Genomic DNA, 23029 nt, shown 5'->3' with positions numbered 1-23029 from the left:
CTACTTCTACTAATACTACTACCCTTACCAACGGTCGTCTCAGAGATAGCCAGGTAGCCATGTTAAAATGGTCTGGCGGCCGTCTCAGAGATGGGTAGCCATGTTAAAATGGTCTGGCGGTCATCTCAGAGATGGGTAGCCATGTTAAAATGGTCTGGCGGTCGTCTCAGAGATGGGTAGCCATGTTAAAATGGTCTGTCACCTCTCTGTATCTGTGGATTAGCTTTAACTCCACCCCATCAGTCTTAATGATGAGTAGATCAGAATAGGTGAATCAGGTATAATTGCGCTGGGCGTCAAGAGACAGTATTTCTGGGACACCAGTCTCTAACTTTAGTGGTGGGATTCACAGATCTGGCATTAACCTACTGCAGACTAACACTGCTGTGGAAAGTTCACAAGCCATGTAACAACAGTTTGTCTTCATTAAGGCAGCAGTAGATTCACATTTATGTCTAATGTCTATCACAGGGGTGTCCAACCCTGTTCCTGGAGAGCTACCCTCCTGTAGGTTTTCACTCCAACCCCAGTTGTAACTAACCTGGTTCAGTTTATCAACCAGCTAATTATTACAATCAGGTGTGCAAGATTAGGGTTGGAGTGAAAACCTACAGGATGGAATCTCTTCAGGAACAGGGCTGGACAGCCCTGGTCTACCATCTCTCTCTCTCTCTATTTCTCCCCTGTCCTCTCCCTCTCTCTTGCTCACTCTTCTCTCCCACCCTCCCTCCATGTCTCTTGCTCTCTTCTGACTCCCTCCTGCTCTCCCTCCTCCCGCTCTCTCTCTCTGTCTCTCTCTCCCTCTCTCTCTGTGTCTCTCTCTCTGTGTCTCTCTCTCTCTCTCTCTGTGTCTCTCTCTCTCTCCCTCTCTCTCTCTCTCTGTGACTCTCTCTCTCTCTGTGTGTCTCTCTCTCTCTGTGTGTGTCTCTCTCTCTCTGTGTGTATCTCTCTCTCTCTGTGTGTATCTCTCTCTCTCTGTGTGTGTCTCTCTCTCTCCCCCTCTCTCCGTGTCTCTCTCTCTCCCTCTCCCTCTCCCTCTCCCTCCCTCCCTCCCTCCCTCTCCCTCTCCCTCTCCGCCAGGGTAGCCATACAGGGCCCAAATTAGGATCAATCTGAGGTACTTTTGTATTCACCCCAGTGTCGTAGGTTCTAGAACGACCCGTGTAGAGTGACTGCAGCATGACAGTTTGGTTGAATAGCAAAGACAGGAATAAAATAAATCGGCAAAACAATAGTGGCGCAGCGGTCCAAGGCACTGCATCTCAGTGCTAGAGGCGTCACTACAGTCCCTGGTTCGAATCCAGGCTGTATCACATCTGGCCGTGATTGGGAGTCCCGTAGGGCAGTGCACAATTGGCCCAGCGTCGTCTGTGTTTGGACGGAGTAAAGGGAAAGGGGGATACCTAGTCAGTTGTAAAACTGAAGAGCCTTCCGCATTTAACCCAACCCCTCTGAATCAGAAGGGGGCTGCCTTAAATTGACATCCACATCTTTGGCGCCTTTGGAACAGTGGGTTAACTACGTTGGTCAGTGGCAGAACGACATATTTTTACCTTCTCAGCTCAGGGATTCGATACAGCAACCTTTCGGTTACTGGTCCAACACTCTGACCACTAGGCCACCTGCGGTAGACTGTCATTGTAAATAAGAATTTGTTCTTAACCGACTTGCCGAGTTAAATAAATTAAATACAGACAGACAGACACAGACAGACACACACTGCTGGGGAGGGATTAGAGGTCATTAATAAAAGTTGCATTAGGAAAATAAATAGACACCCAACAATTAATCTCCCAACCAACCCCAGAATGCCAAAGTGTTACACAAGGCCCTGTCCCTGATTTGGGCTATTTGAGTGTGATCCTGTAACCCAGGCTTTAAGCTCCCTGATGGGACTCTAAGGCCTTTAAATACCAAATGCCTTCCTATTCTATCACCCAGACTGACCACAGGGGCTGGCCCCCTCACTACACTACACACCGTAGAACCAGACTGGCCACAGGGGCTGGCCCCCTCACTACACTAGACACTGTAGTACCAGACTGACCACAGGGGCTGGCCCCCTCACTACACTACACACCGTAGAACCAGACTGGCCACAGGGGCTGGCCCCCTCACTACACTAGACACTGTAGTACCAGACTGGCCACAGGGGCTGGCCCCCTCACTAAACTAGACACTGTAGTACCAGACACAGATACAGTGCCTTGCGAAAGTATTCGGCCCCCTTGAACTTTGCGACCTTTTGCCACATTTCAGGCTTCAAACATAAAGATATAAAACTGTATTTTTTTGTGAAGAATCAACAACAAGTGGGACACAATCATGAAGTGGAACGGCATTTATTGGATATTTCAAACTTTTTTAACAAATCAAAAACTGAAAAATTGGGCGTGCAAAATTATTCAGCCCCTTTACTTTCAGTGCAGCAAACTCTCTCCAGAAGTTCAGTGAGGATCTCTGAATGATCCAATGTTGACCTAAATGACTAATGATGATAAATACAATCCACCTGTGTGTAATCAAGTCTCCGTATAAATGCACCTGCACTGTGATAGTCTCAGAGGTCCGTTAAAAGCGCAGAGAGCATCATGAAGAACAAGGAACACACCAGGCAGGTCCGAGATACTGTTATGAAGAAGTTTAAAGCCGGATTTGGATACAAAAAGATTTCCCAAGCTTTAAACATCCCAAGGAGCACTGTGCAAGCGATAATATTGAAATGGAAGGAGTATCAGACCACTGCAAATCTACCAAGACCTGGCCGTCCCTCTAAACTTTCAGCTCATACAAGAAGAAGACTGATCAGAGATGCAGCCAAGAGGCCCATGATCACTCTGGATGAACTGCAGAGATCTACAGCTGAGGTGGGAGACTCTGTCCATAGGACAACAATCAGTCGTATATTGCACAAATCTGGCCTTTATGGAAGAGTGGCAAGAAGAAAGCCATTTCTTAAAGATATCCATAAAAAGTGTTGTTTAAAGTTTGCCACAAGCCACCTGGGAGACACACCAAACATGTGGAAGAAGGTGCTCTGGTCAGATGAAACCAAAATTGAACTTTTTGGCAACAATGCAAAACGTTATGTTTGACGTAAAAGCAACACAGCACATCACCCTGACCACACCATCCCCACTGTCAAACATGGTGGTGGTAGTATCATGGTTTGGGCCTGCTTTTCTTCAGCAGGGACAGGGAAGATGGTTAAAATTGATGGGAAGATGGATGGAGCCAAATACAGGACCATTCTGGAAGAAAACCTGATGGAGTCTGCAAAAGACCTGAGACTGGGACGGAGATTTGTCTTCCAACAAGACAATGATCCAAAACATAAAGCAAAATCTACAATGGAATGGTTCAAAAATAAACATATCCAGGTGTTAGAATGGCCAAGTCAAAGTCCAGACCTGAATCCAATCGAGAATCTGTGGAAAGAACTGAAAACTGCTGTTCACATACCCCAAGCGACTTACAGCTGTAATCGCAGCAAAAGGTGGCGCTACAAAGTATTAACTTAAGGGGGCTGAATAATTTTGCACGCCCAATTTTTCAGTTTTTGATTTGTTAAAAATGTTTGAAATATCCAATAAATGTCGTTCCACTTCATGATTGTGTCCCACTTGTTGATTCTTCACAAAAAAATACAGTTTTATATCTTTATGTTTGAAGCCTGAAATGTGGCAAAAGGTCGCAAAGTTCAAGGGGGCCGAATACTTTCACAAGGCACTGTATCGGGGCTGGCCCCCTCACTAGACACCGTAGTACCAGACACGGATACAGGGGCTGGCCCCCCTCACTACACACGGTAGTACCAGACACAGATACAGGGGCTGGCCCCCTCACTAGACACTGTAGTACCAGACACAGATACAGGGGCTGGCCCCCCTCACTAGACACTGTAGTACCAGACACAGATATAGGGGCTGGCCCCCTCACTACACACTGTAGTACCAGACACAGATACAGGGGCTGGCCCCCTCACTAGACACCGTAGTACCAGACACAGATACAGGGGCTGGCCCCCTCACTAGACACCGTAGTACCAGACACAGATACAGGGGCTGGCCCCCTCACTAGACACCGTAGTACCAGACACAGATACAGGGGCTGGCCCCCCTCACTAGACACTGTAGTACCAGACACAGATACAGGGGCTGGCCCCCTCACTACACACTGTAGTACCAGACACAGATATAGGGGCTGGCCCCCTCACTACACACTGTAGTACCAGACACAGATATAGGGGCTGGCCCCCTCACTACACACTGTAGTACCAGACACAGATACAGGGGCTGGCCCCCTCACTAGACACTGTAGTACCAGACACAGATACAGGGGCTGGCCCCCTCACTAGACACTGTAGTACCAGACACAGATACAGGGGCTGGCCCCCTCACTACACACTGTAGTACCAGACACAGATACAGGGGCTGGCCCCCTCACTAGACACTGTAGTACCAGACACAGATACAGGGGCTGGCCCCCCTCACTAGACACTGTAGTACCAGACACAGATACAGGGGCTGGCCCCCTCACTAGACACTGTAGTACCAGACACAGATACAGGGGCTGGCCCCCTCACTACACACTGTAGTACCAGACACAGATACAGGGGCTGGCCCCCTCACTAGACACTGTAGTACCAGACACAGATATAGGGGCTGGCCCCCCTCACTACACACTGTAGTACCAGACACAGATACAGGGGCTGGCCCCCTCACTAGACACTGTAGTACCAGACACAGATACAGGGGCTGGCCCCCTCACTAGACACTGTAGTACCAGACACAGATACAGGGGCTGGCCCCCTCACTAGACACTGTAGTACCAGACACAGATACAGGGGCTGGCCCCCTCACTACACACTGTAGTACCAGACACAGATACAGGGGCTGGCCCCCTCACTAGACACTGTAGTACCAGACACAGATACAGGGGCTGGCCCCCTCACTACACACTGTAGTACCAGACACAGATACAGGGGCTGGCCCCCTCACTAGACACTGTAGTACCAGACACAGATACAGGGGCTGGCCCCCCTCACTAGACACTGTAGTACCAGACACAGATACAGGGGCTGGCCCCCCTCACTAGACACTGTAGTACCAGACACAGATACAGGGGCTGGCCCCCCTCACTACACACTGTAGTACCAGACAGAGATACAGGGGCTGGCCCCCTCACTACACACTGTAGTACCAGACACAGATACAGGGGCTGGCCCCCTCACTACACACTGTAGTACCAGACACAGATACAGGGGCTGGCCCCCTCACTAGACACTGTAGTACCAGACGCAGATACAGGGGCTGGCCCCCTCACTAGACACTGTAGTACCAGACACAGATACAGGGGCTGGCCCCCCTCACTACACACTGTAGTACCAGACACAGATACAGGGGCTGGCCCCCTCACTAGACACTGTAGTACCAGACACAGATACAGGGGCTGGCCCCCTCACTACACACTGTAGTACCAGACACAGATACAGGGGCTGGCCCCCTCACTACACACTGTAGTACCAGACACAGATACAGGGGCTGGCCCCCTCACTAGACACTGTAGTACCAGACACAGATACAGGGGCTGGCCCCCTCACTACACACTGTAGTACCAGACACAGATACAGGGGCTGGCCCCCTCACTACACACTGTAGTACCAGACACAGATACAGGGGCTGGCCCCCTCACTAGACACTGTAGTACCAGACACAGATACAGGGGCTGGCCCCCCTCACTAGACACTGTAGTATCAGACACAGATACAGGGGCTGGCCCCCCTCACTACACACTGTAGTACCAGACACAGATACAGGGGCTGGCCCCCTCACTACACACTGTAGTACCAGACACAGATACAGGGGCTGGCCCCCTCACTACACACTGTAGTACCAGACACAGATACAGGGGCTGGCCCCCTCACTACACACTGTAGTACCAGACACAGATACAGGGGCTGGCCCCCTCACTACACACTGTAGTACCAGACACAGATACAGGGGCTGGCCCCCTCACTAGACACTGTAGTACCAGACACAGATACAGGGGCTGGCCCCCTCACTACACACTGTAGTACCAGACACGGATATAGGGGCTGGCCCCCTCACTAGACACTGTAGTACCAGACACAGATACAGGGGCTGGCCCCCTCACTAGACACTGTAGTACCAGACACAGATACAGGGGCTGGCCCCCTCACTACACACTGTAGTACCAGACACAGATACAGGGGCTGGCCCCCTCACTAGACACTGTAGTACCAGACACAGATACAGGGGCTGGCCCCCCTCACTAGACACTGTAGTACCAGACACAGATACAGGGGCTGGCCCCCTCACTACACACTGTAGTACCAGACACAGATACAGGGGCTGGCCCCCTCACTACACACTGTAGTACCAGACACAGATACAGGGGCTGGCCCCCTCACTACACACTGTAGTACCAGACACAGATACAGGGGCTGGCCCCCTCACTACACACTGTAGTACCAGACACAGATACAGGGGCTGGCCCCCTCACTACACACTGTAGTACCAGACACAGATACAGGGGCTGGCCCCCTCACTACACACTGTAGTACCAGACACAGATATAGGGGCTGGCCCCCCTCACTACACACTGTAGTACCAGACACAGATATAGGGGCTGGCCCCCCTCACTACACACTGTAGTACCAGACACAGATACAGGGGCTGGCCCCCTCACTACACACTGTAGTACCAGACACAGATACAGGGGCTGGCCCCCTCACTACACACTGTAGTACCAGACACAGATATAGGGGCTGGCCCCCTCACTACACACTGTAGTACCAGACACAGATATAGGGGCTGGCCCCCTCACTACACACTGTAGTACCAGACACAGATACAGGGGCTGGCCCCCTCACTACACACTGTAGTACCAGACACAGATACAGGGGCTGGCCCCCTCACTACACACTGTAGTACCAGACACAGATACAGGGGCTGGCCCCCTCACTACACACTGTAGTACCAGACACAGATATAGGGGCTGGCCCCCTCACTACACACTGTAGTACCAGACACAGATACAGGGGCTGGCCCCCCTCACTACACACTGTAGTACCAGACACAGATATAGGGGCTGGCCCCCCTCACTACACACTGTAGTACCAGACACAGATACAGGGGCTGGCCCCCTCACTACACACTGTAGTACCAGACACAGATATAGGGGCTGGCCCCCCTCACTAGACACTGTAGTACCAGACACAGATACAGGGGCTGGCCCCCTCACTAGACACTGTAGTACCAGACACAGATACAGGGGCTGGCCCCCTCACTAGACACTGTAGTACCAGACACAGATACAGGGGCTGGCCCCCTCACTACACACTGTAGTACCAGACACAGATACAGGGGCTGGCCCCCTCACTACACACTGTAGTACCAGACACAGATACAGGGGCTGGCCCCCTCACTACACACTGTAGTACCAGACACAGATACAGGGGCTGGCCCCCCTCACTAGACACTGTAGTACCAGACACAGATACAGGGGCTGGCCCCCTCACTAGACACTGTAGTACCAGACACAGATACAGGGGCTGGCCCCCTCACTAGACACTGTAGTACCAGACACAGATACAGGGGCTGGCCCCCTCACTAGACACTGTAGTACCAGACACAGATACAGGGGCTGGCCCCCTCACTACACACGGTAGTACCAGACACAGATACAGGGGCTGGCCCCCTCACTAGACACTGTAGTACCAGACACAGATATAGGGGCTGGCCCCCTCACTAGACACTGTAGTACCAGACACAGATACAGGGGCTGGCCCCCTCACTACACACGGTAGTACCAGACACAGATACAGGGGCTGGCCCCCTCACTACACACTGTAGTACCAGACACAGATACAGGGGCTGGCCCCCTCACTACACACTGTAGTACCAGACACAGATATAGGGGCTGGCCCCCTCACTACACACTGTAGTACCAGACACAGATACAGGGGCTGGCCCCCTCACTACACACTGTAGTACCAGACACAGATATAGGGGCTGGCCCCCTCACTACACACTGTAGTACCAGACACAGATATAGGGGCTGGCCCCCCTCACTACACACTGTAGTACCAGACACAGATACAGGGGCTGGCCCCCTCACTACACACTGTAGTACCAGACACAGATACAGGGGCTGGCCCCCTCACTACACACTGTAGTACCAGACACAGATATAGGGGCTGGCCCCCTCACTACACACTGTAGTACCAGACACAGATATAGGGGCTGGCCCCCTCACTACACACTGTAGTACCATACACATATACAGGGGCTGGCCCCCTCACTACACACTGTAGTACCAGACACAGATACAGGGGCTGGCCCCCCTCACTACACACTGTAGTACCAGACACAGATACAGGGGCTGGCCCCCTCACTACACACTGTAGTACCAGACACAGATATAGGGGCTGGCCCCCTCACTACACACTGTAGTACCAGACACAGATACAGGGGCTGGCCCCCTCACTACACACTGTAGTACCAGACACAGATATAGGGGCTGGCCCCCTCACTACACACTGTAGTACCAGACACAGATACAGGGGCTGGCCCCCTCACTACACACTGTAGTACCAGACACAGATATAGGGGCTGGCCCCCCTCACTAGACACTGTAGTACCAGACACAGATACAGGGGCTGGCCCCCTCACTAGACACTGTAGTACCAGACACAGATACAGGGGCTGGCCCCCTCACTAGACACTGTAGTACCAGACACAGATACAGGGGCTGGCCCCCTCACTACACACTGTAGTACCAGACACAGATACAGGGGCTGGCCCCCCTCACTACACACTGTAGTACCAGACACAGATACAGGGGCTGGCCCCCCTCACTACACACTGTAGTACCAGACACAGATACAGGGGCTGGCCCCCTCACTAGACACTGTAGTACCAGACACAGATACAGGGGCTGGCCCCCTCACTAGACACTGTAGTACCAGACACAGATACAGGGGCTGGCCCCCTCACTAGACACTGTAGTACCAGACACAGATACAGGGGCTGGCCCCCTCACTAGACACTGTAGTACCAGACACAGATACAGGGGCTGGCCCCCTCACTACACACGGTAGTACCAGACACAGATACAGGGGCTGGCCCCCTCACTAGACACTGTAGTACCAGACACAGATATAGGGGCTGGCCCCCTCACTAGACACTGTAGTACCAGACACAGATACAGGGGCTGGCCCCCTCACTACACACGGTAGTACCAGACACAGATACAGGGGCTGGCCCCCTCACTACACACTGTAGTACCAGACACAGATACAGGGGCTGGCCCCCTCACTACACACTGTAGTACCAGACACAGATATAGGGGCTGGCCCCCTCACTACACACTGTAGTACCAGACACAGATACAGGGGCTGGCCCCCTCACTACACACTGTAGTACCAGACACAGATACAGGGGCTGGCCCCCTCACTACACACTGTAGTACCAGACACAGATACAGGGGCTGGCCCCCTCACTACACACTGTAGTACCAGACACAGATACAGGGGCTGGCCCCCCTCACTAGACACTGTAGTACCAGACACAGATATAGGGGCGAGAGAGATGAGAATAGGGACAGTAAAGGTTTCCATATACGTATCGCAGTCAGATTGTTTTAGAGCAACGTTCACATTTTGGTAATTAGATACCTAGGGCTGTGGCGGTCATGGTGATTGTCAAGCAAATAATTGACGGTCTGATTTTAACTGACCGTTAATATATTCATATTATATAAATGAATATAAACACATTTAGCATCTCCTGGCTTCCACACATAGCCTACGAGGCACTGATGCAGACCTTTAGAACATCTACATTTTAAAAAACGTATAATAAATTGATTTAACATAGTCTACACCTTCACAATAAATCCATTCTTTATTTTAGACAGATCTAAAGAAACAGGATATGAAGAAAATGTAGTCTATTTCAGAAGAACGGAATAGCATACTCTGAGTTGTCCTCATGTTAGGTCCTGATCTGGCCATGCCAAATGGCTGTGGGCGACACTAGTTCATTTAGCAGACGAGATTTGCGTAGAATTCCGTGGCATTATTTTAGAGTATGATGAATACAATTGAACAAAGCTGAATAAAATAGAAAGGATATTTTTTCCAAGCGATTTGAGGGAGTGCTCACATGCGGCTATTCTGTGTGGAGGTTAACAAAGAAATAGGTACTCCTATAAGCTTGATTTACAGCTATTAATGTGACTTTAGTTGTTCTACAAACGTTGGGCAATATGTTTTGATGTTTAATACATTGTAAGGCTGCATGATGAGACTCTAATGATAAATTGAAAAAGGTTACACCCCTAATAGCTTCCCACATCTTGTCAAATCGAATCCCCGAGCTGACAAAGTCCAAATCTGTCATTCTGCCCCTGAGCAAGGCAGTTAACCCACTGTTCCCAGGGCACCGAAGAAATGGATGTTGATTATGGCAGCCCTCCGCACCTCTCTGATTCAGAGGGGTTGGGTTAAATGTGGAAGACACATTTCAGTTGAAGGCATTCAGTTGTATAACTGATTAGTTATCTCCTTTTCCCTTTACCCCGGCCAAACCCAGACAACGCTGGGCCAATTTAGCTTTCCACATCTCCAAGTTGGTTAACTTCTTATCTACAAGCTAGCTAGCCTTTTAGCTTTCCACATCTCCAAGTTGGTTAACTTCTTATCTACAAGCTAGCTAGCCTGTTAGCTTTCCACATCTCCAAGTTGGTTAAACATTACAAGCTAGCTAGCCTTTCAGCTTTCCACATCTCCAAGTTGGTTAAACACTAAAAGCTAGCTCGCCTTTTAGCTTTCCACATCTCCAAGTTGGTTAACTTCTTATCTACAAGCTAGCTAGCCTGTTAGCTTCCCACATCTCCAAGTTGGTTAAACACTACAAGCTAGCTAGCCTTGTAGCTTTCCACATCTCCAAGTTGGTTAAACACTACAAGCTAGCTAGCCTTTCAGCTTTCCACATCTCCAAGTTGGTTAAACACTACAAGCTAGCTAGCCTTGTAGCTTTCCACATCTCAAAGTTGGTTAAACACTACAAGCTAGCTAGCCTGTTAGCTTCCCACATCTCCAAGTTGGTTAAACACTACAAGCTAGCTAGCCTGTTAGCTTCCCACATCTCCAAGTTGGTTAAACACTACAAGCTAGCTAGCCTGTTAGCTTCCCACATCTCCAAGTCAGTTAAACACTACAAGCTAAATAGCCTGTTAGCTTCCCACATCTCCAAGTGAAATTAAAATAATATGCCCTGGCAAATATTCGTATCCTTGCAGGTGTAACCTACAACATTATCCCAATTTGATATTCTGATTTAATGTATTCGCTACCATATCAGCCAAAAATAGAATCTTTTTTTTTTGTCACTGAGAAAAAAAGAATGACCTGTTTTTCTAAATCGCCTAAAATAATGTTATCACTATTAAACAAAATACCCTTTTGGGGAATTCTAATAAGTCTACAATGTTGCAGACCCTCTGCGGTATCAAGAATTTAATTGGAATTTATGAGCTGCATCAATCCTAACTCTGGTAGATACACTCAAAGACAAGCTTCAAGTTGTATTAATGGTAAAACACTGTCCAATTAAATGCTTACTTGCAGGTTCCTTCTCAACAACGCAACAAAATAAGAAATAAGAAAAGGTAAGAATAGGAAAATAAAGTAAATGGCTAACAATGTCCCTACAATAGTATATGTATTGGTTGAAGCTCAATGTTCTAAATTCTCCCTACCATCATAGCTAAGCCAATACGATTGCAAGTTCAAACCCCCGAGCTGACAAGGTACAAATCTGTCGTTCTGCCCCTGAACAGGCAGTTAACCCACTGTTTCTAGGCCGCCATAGAAAATAAGAATTTGTTCTTAACTGACTTGCCTAGTTAAATAAAAAGGTATAAAAATAAATAAATAAATACGACAACAATGTCGATGAAAGTTCACAAAATCAATAAATCAAAGATCACCCCCCTACTTCCACTACTTTAATACATTAACAAGTCCTGGTCACTGGGCTTTAGATGGATGGCTATTTACTGGGAACAGCAGTATTAGGTGTGCTATTCATTGACCATTAGATTTAGCGGTGGGCTTACATGGGATGACGAGGAATACCTTGTATATCCCCCCCCCCCCCCCCCAGTAGATTTATGCACAGAGACCAGACCACGCAGCATGATTTGGTTTGTAATCTCAATAAACATAATCTCAATGGAAGGCATTTCCCCAGCCCAGATTAAATACACTATTCTGGTAGCTTCAGTGAGCCTGGTTAATCTAACAGAAAGTAATAATAAATGTAAAATATACAGTACAATGTTTTTTTGCTGCATACAAAGATAGGTTCGGACATAATAACATCTTTGATTTCTAGTTCTGGCTGGTAACACCGGTAAATAGATTATTATAAAAACATTTTTTACATGGTATTTTACTTTAACAGAAACTACGTTGTGCTATACAAATAAACACCAACAGGAGATTTGACAGCTGATCCCAGGCCTGCACCTTAGAGGCCATCTGCACCATAGAGGCCATCTGCACCATAGAGGCCATCTGCACCATAGAGGCCATCTGCACCATAGAGGCCATCTGCACCATAGAAGCCATCTGCACCATAGAAGCCATCTGCACTATAGAGGCCATCTGCACTATAGAGGCCATCTGCACTATAGAGGCCATCTGCACTATAGAGGCCATCTGCACTATAGAGGCCATCTGCACTATAGAGGCCATCTGCACTATAGAGGCCATCTGCACTATAGAGGCCATCTGCACTGAGTACCCAAATATCCAACCCTTTCACACAAACTTAGAATCACACCCATAAAACACACACACACAAGAACACACACAACACACACGCAAACACCCATAAAACACTCACACAAGGACACACACGCAAACACCCATAAACACACACAAGCACTCATAAACACACACCCACACAAGGTCAACGCTGCTGTTCAATGATCTACTATTTATTGTGCTGCGTGACCAAGTCACTACCCACTTAATACAGTCCATTATTACTATACTACTTCTTCTTTTCCTTGCTATTTTTGACTTGACTCTATTGATGTTGACTGATGTACTGCATTGTTGAGGGGGATAGCACATAAGCATTTCACTGCACCTTGTAGACCTGCTGGAAACTGTGTATGTGACAAATAAAATGATATTTATTTAAATTGATTTTGATTTGAAAAGGATGGTTACACTGTATTTGTAGTCTGTTACTTCCTGGTGTTTATCCTTTATTGTCATTAACACGGTGACATGATCATTACATTATAGTTCTCTAATAACCATGGTGTATTTGGGGCTCAGTTCAGTGTGTGTGTGTGTGTGTGTGTGTGTGTGTGTGTGTAAAGAAATGCAGACTTACGTATGGGGGGCTGTCCAAGCTGTCTGTGTTGACCACCACAGGAGGTGGGTTTGCCTGCAACAGAAAAGCACAAAAATGAACTCAGTTTTGGTTCTAAAAATATTTCATGATAAAATAAAATGTTTTTTTTTTTTCACCTCGCGATTCCCCTGTAAGTACATTACAAAAGCTAAACACAACAACAATAGAAATTACAAAGTTACAAAAAATATTAGGCAAAACAAAAACATTGTTTTGGGGTGAGACAAAAATAGTAACTTACTCTCCGCATGTTTTGGTACAACATTATGAAAGCATCGGTTAGAGATCACCACGGCAACATGACACTCTTCTATTGTAGAATATTAACTCCTGAAGCCTACCACTGTGGCGTTGCTATGGCGTTGACCCAAACATCCCCAACTACATGGTTAATAACAGACAACTCCCTCCAGGATCCCTTGGTCTTCACTGGGCTTGTATCTCCTCTCCTACAGGTCCTGAGGTTACAAAACAACCACCCCAACTAGCAAGTCCCTCCCTCAAAAACAATAATCCTTTAAACTCCGGCACCAAAACAGAAGCAAAATGGGAGGTGTGTAAAAAAATAAAGAGGAGAGGAGGGGAAATAGGGAAGAGAGGATGACCTGTGACGTGGGTGACGTGGGTGCAGGCAGAGAGGAGGGTGGAGAGATGACAGGAGTGGTCTCGGCTGGGATGGGGATCACAGGGATTATGGGTACGGGGGGCGGGACCACCACATCTGGCTGCTAAACAATGGCAATGGAGGTCAAGGGTCAGGGTAAAACACACAGGCAAGAATACACACACTGTGCAACACAACACTGATGCAGTAACACACAATGATAAATCTACATGCTGAATGGGAAGAAGGGAGGGAGAGAGAGAGAGAGAGAGAGAAAGAGGAGCGTGAGTAAGTGAGAGAGAAAGCGATATTGAAAGAGAAAGTGAGAGAGAGGAACCGAGAAAGATTGAGTGAGAGAGAGAAAACAAGTGAGAGAGAGAAAACAAGTGAGAGGGAGAAAACAAGTGAGAGAGAGAAAACAAGTGAGAGAGAGAAAACAAGTGAGAGAGAGAAAACAAGTGAGAGAGAGAAAACAAGTGAGAGAGAGAAAACAAGTGAGAGAGAGAAAACAAGTGAGAGAGAGAAAACAAGTGAGAGAAAGCAAATATGGTAATGTTCTAAACTGAATTATGATAATGTGGTAGTGAGGGGGGATTGTCTGGCAGTGGCAGCTGCTGAGGGCTCTAATGTGTGTAGATTATAGAGAGGGGGATGAGAGGAGAAAATAGAAAGAGGGAGGGAGGGAGGGAGGGAGGGAGGGAGGGAGGGAGGGAGGGAGGGAGGGAGGGAGGGAGGGAGGGAGGGAGGGAGGGAGGGGAGGGAGGGAGGGAGGGAGGGAGGGAGGGAGGGAGGGAGGGGCTCAACCCCGCAGTATCAGAAAGGCTGTTAAAGTTTGGAGATTTGGTGTGTTGCTCGTGAGACTACCCGGGCAGGATTTACTACTATGTTATTGACGGAGTACTGAGAACGATGTGAACATTCCTTTAGGGTGAAATATGCAGATCGGCTTAAATGTATTTGGTTTTTGAGGAACATTTAGGTAAACAGGTTTCTCTTCTCAAGATGAAAAGGAAAAGAGATTTAGTATATTCAAACGCTAAGCCAGGATACTATGGACATACATAGATATAATTCAATTCCAACAGGTATTTAACGTGTTGAGGAACAAGTCCATTAGACCTTATAGAATAGGGGTATTCAACTCTGACCCTACGAGGTATGGGCTACTGCTGGTTCTTTTATGCAGTATCATTCATTTGTTCAAATCAGTCCCTGACTAGAAAAAAGCAGTGAAACTGGCTACGAGTTCCAGAATTTAATTTGAGGGTTCTAGAACATCAACAGTCACACGTAGGAAAGCAAGAACAGACGCTCCTATATCAAAACATGGCCGTTCCATCCTCAGCACTCCTACTCTGAGACGCTTTGTGAGTACGGACCCAAAGCTACCATGTGTTCCTCTCCAGCCTATGAATGTAAATAACGCTCATTGACAGTTTTCCTCAGTGGACCCAATGTTAGTCTGATCTGGTGGCTCCATTGACAGAAGTGGCCGTGCTTTAGCTGTAAATTAACCCAGAATGACACTGATGAGTGGAGCTTTCAGTGTTATTCTTTACACACACACACACACACACACACACACACACACACACACATAGGATCTTAATTCGAGCCAGTTTGCTCCAGCAGGAATACAATCCTGCAGCAACAGGAAATGTGAATTATTATGTGGATTATAATTAATGGACTTTTTTCTAGGGGTTGATACATTTTTCAGAAGGGAAAATCAAGTTTGAAATTTCAAAGTATAAATTATAAACTTCAGAAGCCTTTTTTAGGGTTTTACATTTCCCGCATTAGAGGAAAGTTTTCCTTCAACAGGGTGATCAAATTAAGATCCTACACCTTGCGTACACACACACACGGCACTGATATCATCCTACATCATCGTGGTGTAAACACCTTCAAGTCACACATTATCTGAGGAAGGAATACAACTGAGTTGTGGTGTGATGAGGGTGAATCATGCCGAAACACAAACTGATACATTTAAAGACGGGACAATTCAAATCAGATTTCCACAGCAACAGAGTGCTCCTTTTTCTCGTTGTCAAGTCCCTCAGTCGAGCACCTGATTTTCAATTCTGCCCCCCCCAATTCTGCCCCCCCAAAGGACTGCAAAACAAATACTATGTCAACCGTGTGGGTTGGGGCAATGGTTAAAAAATGGGAGAAGACTAGTATTTTGAAGTTGAATTCCACATTGTACAGTATATAAGAATATATCACTATGTTGCCAAAAATGACGGTTATTATTTCCCTTCAATAAAATGCATTCAAAACTACTTTCTGCAACATTTCTGCTGCTTTCTTAGGCTATACAAGTGCTCTCTCTTGCTAACAAAATGTATGTTTAGACAAATGCAGTACCTTTAGCAATAATAATAATAATGAACCTCTACTTTAGTAAAGAAATGACAGGTGTGATATAATAAAAATGATATAATATGTGTGATATAATAAAAAAAAACAAATGGTGTCCAATTATTAAATAGCCGTTCTGCATTGTGAAGAGGAAAACCCAGATATTCACACAGTTTGTGATGAATGACATGCAAAATAGATTTTGGGTTTAAAATTCAATTAAGCTGCTATATTTTCATGGTTTACTGAAGGTGGGTCATTTTAGACCCTTAGGACAAGGGGAGTATACAGAATGTTATTATTATTCTTTTTTTGACCTTTATTTAACCAGGCAAGTCAGTTAAGAACAAATTCTTATTTTCAATGACGGCCTAGGAACAGTGGGTTAACTGCCTGTTCAGGGGCAGAACGACAGATTTGTACCTTGTCAGCTCGGGGATTCGAACTTGCAACCTTTCGGTTACTAGTCCAACACTCTAACCACTAGGCTACTCTGCCGCCCCAGGTTAAGACTACACAAGGGTTGGGCAGAAACACTTTTGGGTATACCTTCTTTTCCTGGTGTGTGCCTGCGTGCCTTCATGAGGAGCTAGTCCAGCATTGGGTCAACCCTCCCCACCCTCAGCAGAGCAGGCCAGACTGCAGGACACTGTCAGCGCTCCCAGACAAAAGCCCACTGAACCCCCCCGACGCACTCCTCACGGCCTTGCCTCACACCCCAAAGCCCACTGAGCCCCCCCGACGCACTCCTCACGGCCTTGCCTCACACCCCAAAAGCCCACTGAGCCCCCCGACGCACTCCTCACGGCCTTGCCTCACACCCCAAAGTAAGTATGCAGACCTCTTGACTTTTTCCACAGTTTATTACGTTACAGCTTTATTCTAAAATAGATTCAATTGTTTTTTACCCTCATCAATCGACACACAAGACCCCATAATGACGAAGCAAAAACAGGTTTTTAGGTTTAAGTATTCAGACCCTTTATTCAGTACTTTGTTGAAGCAGCTTTTGGCAGCGATTACAGACTCGAGTCTTCTATGTTTATGAGGCTACAAGCTTGGCACACCTGTATTTGGAGAGTTTCTCCCCATTCTTCTCTGCAGATCCTCTCAAGCTCTGTCAGGTTGGATGGGGAGCTTAGCTGCACAGCTATTTTCAGTTCTCTCCAAAGATCGGGTTCAGGTCCGGTCTCTGACTGGGCCACTCTAGAACATTCAGAGACTTGTCCTGAAGTCTTGGCTGTGTGCTCAGGGTCATTGTCCCGTTGGAAGGTGAACCTTCGTCCCAGTCTGAGGTCCTGAGCCCTCTGGAGCAGTTTTTCATCAAGGATCTTTCTGTACTTTGCTCAGTTCATCTTTCTCTCGAGTCCCTGCCACCAAAAAACATTGTCACAGCATGATGCTGCCACCACCATGCTTATTGTAGGGATTGTGCCAGGTTTCCTCCAGATGGGACGCTTGGCATTCATGCCAAAGAGTTCAATCTTGGATTCATCAGACGAGGGGATCTTGTTTCTCATGGTACTTTTGATAAACTCCAAGAAGGGTGGCATGTGCCTTTTACTGAAGAGTGGCTTTCGTCTGCCCACACAAGCCTAAAGGCCTGATGGGTGGAGGGCTGCAGAGATGGTTGTCCTTCTGGAAGGTTCTTCCATCTCCACAGAGGAACTCTGGAGTTCTGTCAGAGTGACCTTCCGGTTCTTGGTCACCTCTCTGACCAAGGCTCTTCTCCCCCGATTACTCAGTTTGGCCGAGCGGCCAGCTCTAGGAAGACTCTTGTTGGTTTCAAACTTTTTCCATTTAAGAATGATGGAGGCCACTGTGTTCTTGGGGACCTTCAATGCTGCAGACATTTTTTGGTCCCCTTCCCCAGATCTGAGCCTTGACACACAATCCTGTGTCTGAGCTCTACGGACAATTCCTTCAACCTCATGGGTTGGTTTTTGCTCTGACACGCACTGTCAACTGCGGGAATTTATATAGACAGGTGTGTGCCTTTCCAAATCATGTCCAATAAATTGAGTGTACCACAGGTGGACTCCAATCAAGTTGTAGAAACATCAAGGATGATCAATGGAAACAAGATGCACCTGTTCAATTTCAAGTCTCATAGCAAAGGGTCTGAATACTTACGTAAATAGTATATCTATTTTTGTATTTTATGCATTTGCCAAAAAAATCTAAAAACCTGTTTTCGCTTTGTCATGTCTTTATTACAGAAAAAGTCAAGGGGTCTGAATACTTTCCAAATGCACTGTATATCTAATATAATAATATAATAATAATATATCCCATTTAGCAGACGCTTTTGTCCAAAGCGACTTACAAGTCGGCTGGGGCCACTACTTTTACATATGGGTGGCCCCAGCGGGAATCGAACCCACGACGCTTGGCGTTGCAAGCGCCATGCTCTACCGACTGAGCCACACAGGACCATATCTGAGCTAGAGGTTAGGGGGCAGGGTCGCCTCATGCCCCAGAGGTTAGGGGGCAGGGTCGCCTCATGCCCCAGAGGTTAGGGGGCAGGGTCGCGCCTCATGCCCCTGAGGTTAGGGGGCAGGGTCGCGCCTCATGCCCCAGAGGTTAGGGGGCAGGGTCGCCTCATGCCCCAGAGGTTAGGGGGCAGGGTCGCCTCATGCCCCAGAGGTTAGGGGGCAGGGTCGCCTCATGCCCCAGAGGTTAGGGGGCAGGGTCGCCTCACGCCCCAGAGGTTAGGGGGCAAGGTCGCCTCACGCCCCAGAGGTTAGGGGGCAAGGTCGCCTCATGCCCCAGAGGTTAGGGGGCAGGGTCCTGTGGGTCTCTCTGGCCCCTTTGGAACACTGGCATTTTGCACCGTTTACATTAGCTACAAAAGACTCTCTACACCAATGCACATCTACACAGTCTAGCTGGAGGACCTGTGCTAGCCTCAATAAAAAGGGCTCAGCAACAATAGTTGACCTGACTAGGAAAATCACATTTGGGTATTTTACACAAAACCAAGACAACATGGAGGCCACATTCCTGCATACGGTAGCCATTAGCCAAGCCCACTTACAGCTCAATATTCCCTGTTAGTTTGGCGTATATACTGTCTGCTCCCTTGTCTGTAAACTAGTGTAACAGACACACAGAGGGAGATCCATAAACTAGTCCCGAGGTCGCTCCATAACACACTAGTTATGGATCTGTACTGTCACAAAACAGCCTGGCAGCCATGACAGAGCTAAAATTAGCTTGGATCATTATCTTCGATCAGGAGGCCCAGTCCAGAGTTATGGCCTGCAGCTCACACTGTCTCAACATCCCAAACAAGTTGGACTGAACTTGAAAGTTGAGTGCCTTGGATGGGAACACACACTTAGCTGATGGTCAACTATTCTCTGTTATCAACTTCAAGACCTGGTTTACATGCTAGAAGGCCTTAAGTAATATTATAACTGGGGTAGACAGAGGTTCAGTAATATCATAACTGGGGTAGACAGAGGTTCAGTAATACTATAACTGGGGTAGACAGAGGTTCAGTAATACTATAACTGGGGTAGACAGGTTCAGTAATAATATAACTGGGGTAGACAGAGGTTCAGTAATATTATAACTGGGGTAGACCGAGGTTCAGTAATACTAAAACTGGGGTAGACAGGTTCAGTAATACTGTAACTGGGGTAGACAGGTTCAGTAATACTATAACTGGGGTAGACAGAGGTTCAGTAATACTATAACAGGGGTAGACCGAGGTTCAGTAATACTAAAACTGGGGTAGACAGGTTCAGTAATACTGTAACTGGGGTAGACAGGTTCAGTAATACTATAACTGGGGTAGACAGAGGTTCAGTAATACTATAACTGGGGTAGACAGAGGTTCAGTAATACTATAACTGGGGTAGACAGAGGTTCAGTAATACTGTAACTGGGGTAGACAGGTTCAGTAATACTATAACTGGGGTAGACAGGTTCAGTAATACTATAACAGGGGTAGACAGAGGTTCAGTAATACTATAACAGGGGTAGACAGAGGTTCAGTAATACTATAACTGGGGTAGGCAGAGGTTCAGTAATTGTATAACAGGGGTAGACAGAGGTTCAGTAATACTATAACTGGGGTAGACAGAGGTTCAGTAATACTATAACTGGGGTAGACAGAGGTTCAGTAAATACTATAACTGGGGTAGACAGAGGTTCAGTAATACTATAACTGGGGTAGACAGAGGTTCAGTAATACTATAATTGGGGTAGACAAGTTCAGTAATACTATAACTGGGGTAGACAGGTTCAGTAATTATATAACAGGGGTAGACAGAGGTTCAGTAATACTATAACTGGGGTAGACAGGTTCGGTAATTATATAACAAGGGTAGACAGGGGTTCAGTAATACTATAACAGGGGTAGACAGAGGTTCAGTAATACTATAACTGGGGTAGACAGGTTCAGTAATTATATAACAGGGGTAGACAGAGGTTCAGTAATACCATAACTGGGGTAGACAGATGTTCAGTAATACTATAACTGGGGTAGACAGAGGTTCAGTAATATTATAACTGGGGTAGACAGGGGTTCAGTAATACTATAACTGGGGTAGACAGAGGTTCAGTAATACTATAACTGGGGTAGACAGAGGTTCAGTAATATTATAACTGGGGTAGACAGAGGTTCAGTAATACCATAACTGGGGTAGACAGAGGTTCAGTAATACTATAACTGGGGTAGACAGAGGTTCAGTAATACTAAAACTGGGGTAGACAGGTTCAGTAATATTATAACTGGGGTAGACAGAGGTTCAGTAATACTATAACAAGGGTAGACAGAGGTTCAGTAATTATATAACAGGGGTAGACAGAGGTTCAGTAATACTATAACTGGGGTAGACAGAGGTTCAGTAATACTATAACTGGGGTAGACAGAGGTTCAGTAATACTATAACTGGGGTAGACAGAGGTTCAGTAATACTATAACTGGGGTAGACAGGTTCAGTAATACTATAACTGGGGTAGACAGAGGTTCAGTAATACTATAACTGGGGTAGACAGAGGTTCAGTAATACTATAACTGGGGTAGACAGAGGTTCAGTAATACTATAACTGGGGTAGACAGGTTCAGTAATTATATAACAGGGGTAGACAGAGGTTCAGTAATACCATAACTGGGGTAGACAGAGGTTCAGTAATTATATAACAGGGGTAGACAGAGGTTCAGTAATATCATAACTGGGGTAGACAGAGGTTCAGTAATACTATAACTGGGGTAGACAGGTTCAGTAATACTATAACTGGGGTAGACAGAGGTTCAGTAATATCATAACTGGGGTAGACAGAGGTTCAGTAATACTATAACTGGGGTAGACAGAGGTTCAGTAATATTATAACTGGGGTAGACAGAGGTTCAGTAATACTATAACTGGGGTAGACAGGGGTTCAGTAATACTATAACTGGGGTAGACAGGTTCAGTAATACTATAACTGGGGTAGACAGAGGTTCAGTAATACTATAACTGGGGTAGACAGGTTCAGTAATACTATAACAGGGGTAGACAGAGGTTCAGTAATACTATAACTGGGGTAGACAGAGGTTCAGTAATACTATAACTGGGGTAGACAGAGGTTCAGTAATACTATAACTGGGGTAGACAGAGGTTCAGTAATACTATAACTGGGGTAGACAGGTTCAGTAATACTATAACTGGGGTAGACAGAGGTTCAGTAATACTATAACTGGGGTAGACAGAGGTTCAGTAATACTATAACTGGGGTAGACAGGTTCAGTAATTATATAACAGGGGTAGACAGAGGTTCAGTAATACCATAACTGGGGTAGACAGAGGTTCAGTAATTATATAACAGGGGTAGACAGAGGTTCAGTAATATCATAACTGGGGTAGACAGAGGTTCAGTAATACTATAACTGGGGTAGACAGGTTCAGTAATACTATAACTGGGGTAGACAGAGGTTCAGTAATACTATAACTGGGGTAGACAGGTTCAGTAATACTATAACTGGGGTAGACAGAGGTTCAGTAATACTATAACTGGGGTAGACAGAGGTTCAGTAATACTATAACTGGGGTAGACAGGTTCAGTAATTATATAACAGGGGTAGACAGAGGTTCAGTAATACCATAACTGGGGTAGACAGAGGTTCAGTAATTATATAACAGGGGTAGACAGAGGTTCAGTAATATCATAACTGGGGTAGACAGAGGTTCAGTAATACTATAACTGGGGTAGACAGGTTCAGTAATACTATAACTGGGGTAGACAGAGGTTCAGTAATATCATAACTGGGGTAGACAGAGGTTCAGTAATACTATAACTGGGGTAGACAGAGGTTCAGTAATATTATAACTGGGGTAGACAGAGGTTCAGTAATACTATAACTGGGGTAGACAGGGGTTCAGTAATACTATAACTGGGGTAGACAGGTTCAGTAATACTATAACTGGGGTAGACAGAGGTTCAGTAATACTATAACTGGGGTAGACAGGTTCAGTAATACTATAACAGGGGTAGACAGAGGTTCAGTAATACTATAACTGGGGTAGACAGGTTCAGTAATACTATAACTGGGGTAGACAGAGGTTCAGTAATACTATAACTGGGGTAGACAGGTTCAGTAATACTATAA

The 23029-nt window shown here is 46.7% G+C and overlaps 1 protein-coding gene across 13 annotated transcripts in view; it reads right to left on the bottom strand.

Moving 5' to 3' along the window:
- Positions 1-23029, bottom strand: part of LOC135513243 (disks large homolog 1-like) — a 324054-nt gene that overhangs the window by 125828 nt on the left and 175197 nt on the right. For 6 of the 13 annotated variants that reach the window (XM_064936075.1, XM_064936071.1, XM_064936072.1 and 3 more), the window contains 2 exons: positions 14066-14188; positions 13440-13493 (listed from right to left, as the gene is read on the bottom strand). In XM_064936075.1, coding sequence (XP_064792147.1) covers positions 13440-13493; positions 14066-14188 — 177 coding nt within the window. Of the gene's footprint in view, positions 1-13439; positions 13494-13701; positions 13940-14065; positions 14189-23029 lie in introns of those variants that run through there. The other 7 variants (XM_064936074.1, XM_064936079.1, XM_064936080.1 and 4 more) reach the window with 3 other exon arrangements.

Source organism: Oncorhynchus masou, chromosome 24 (genome assembly GCF_036934945.1).
Source record: "Oncorhynchus masou masou isolate Uvic2021 chromosome 24, UVic_Omas_1.1, whole genome shotgun sequence".
Classification (NCBI taxonomy): domain Eukaryota; kingdom Metazoa; phylum Chordata; class Actinopteri; order Salmoniformes; family Salmonidae; genus Oncorhynchus; species Oncorhynchus masou.
This window is presented reverse-complemented; position numbering and strand designations above follow the sequence as displayed.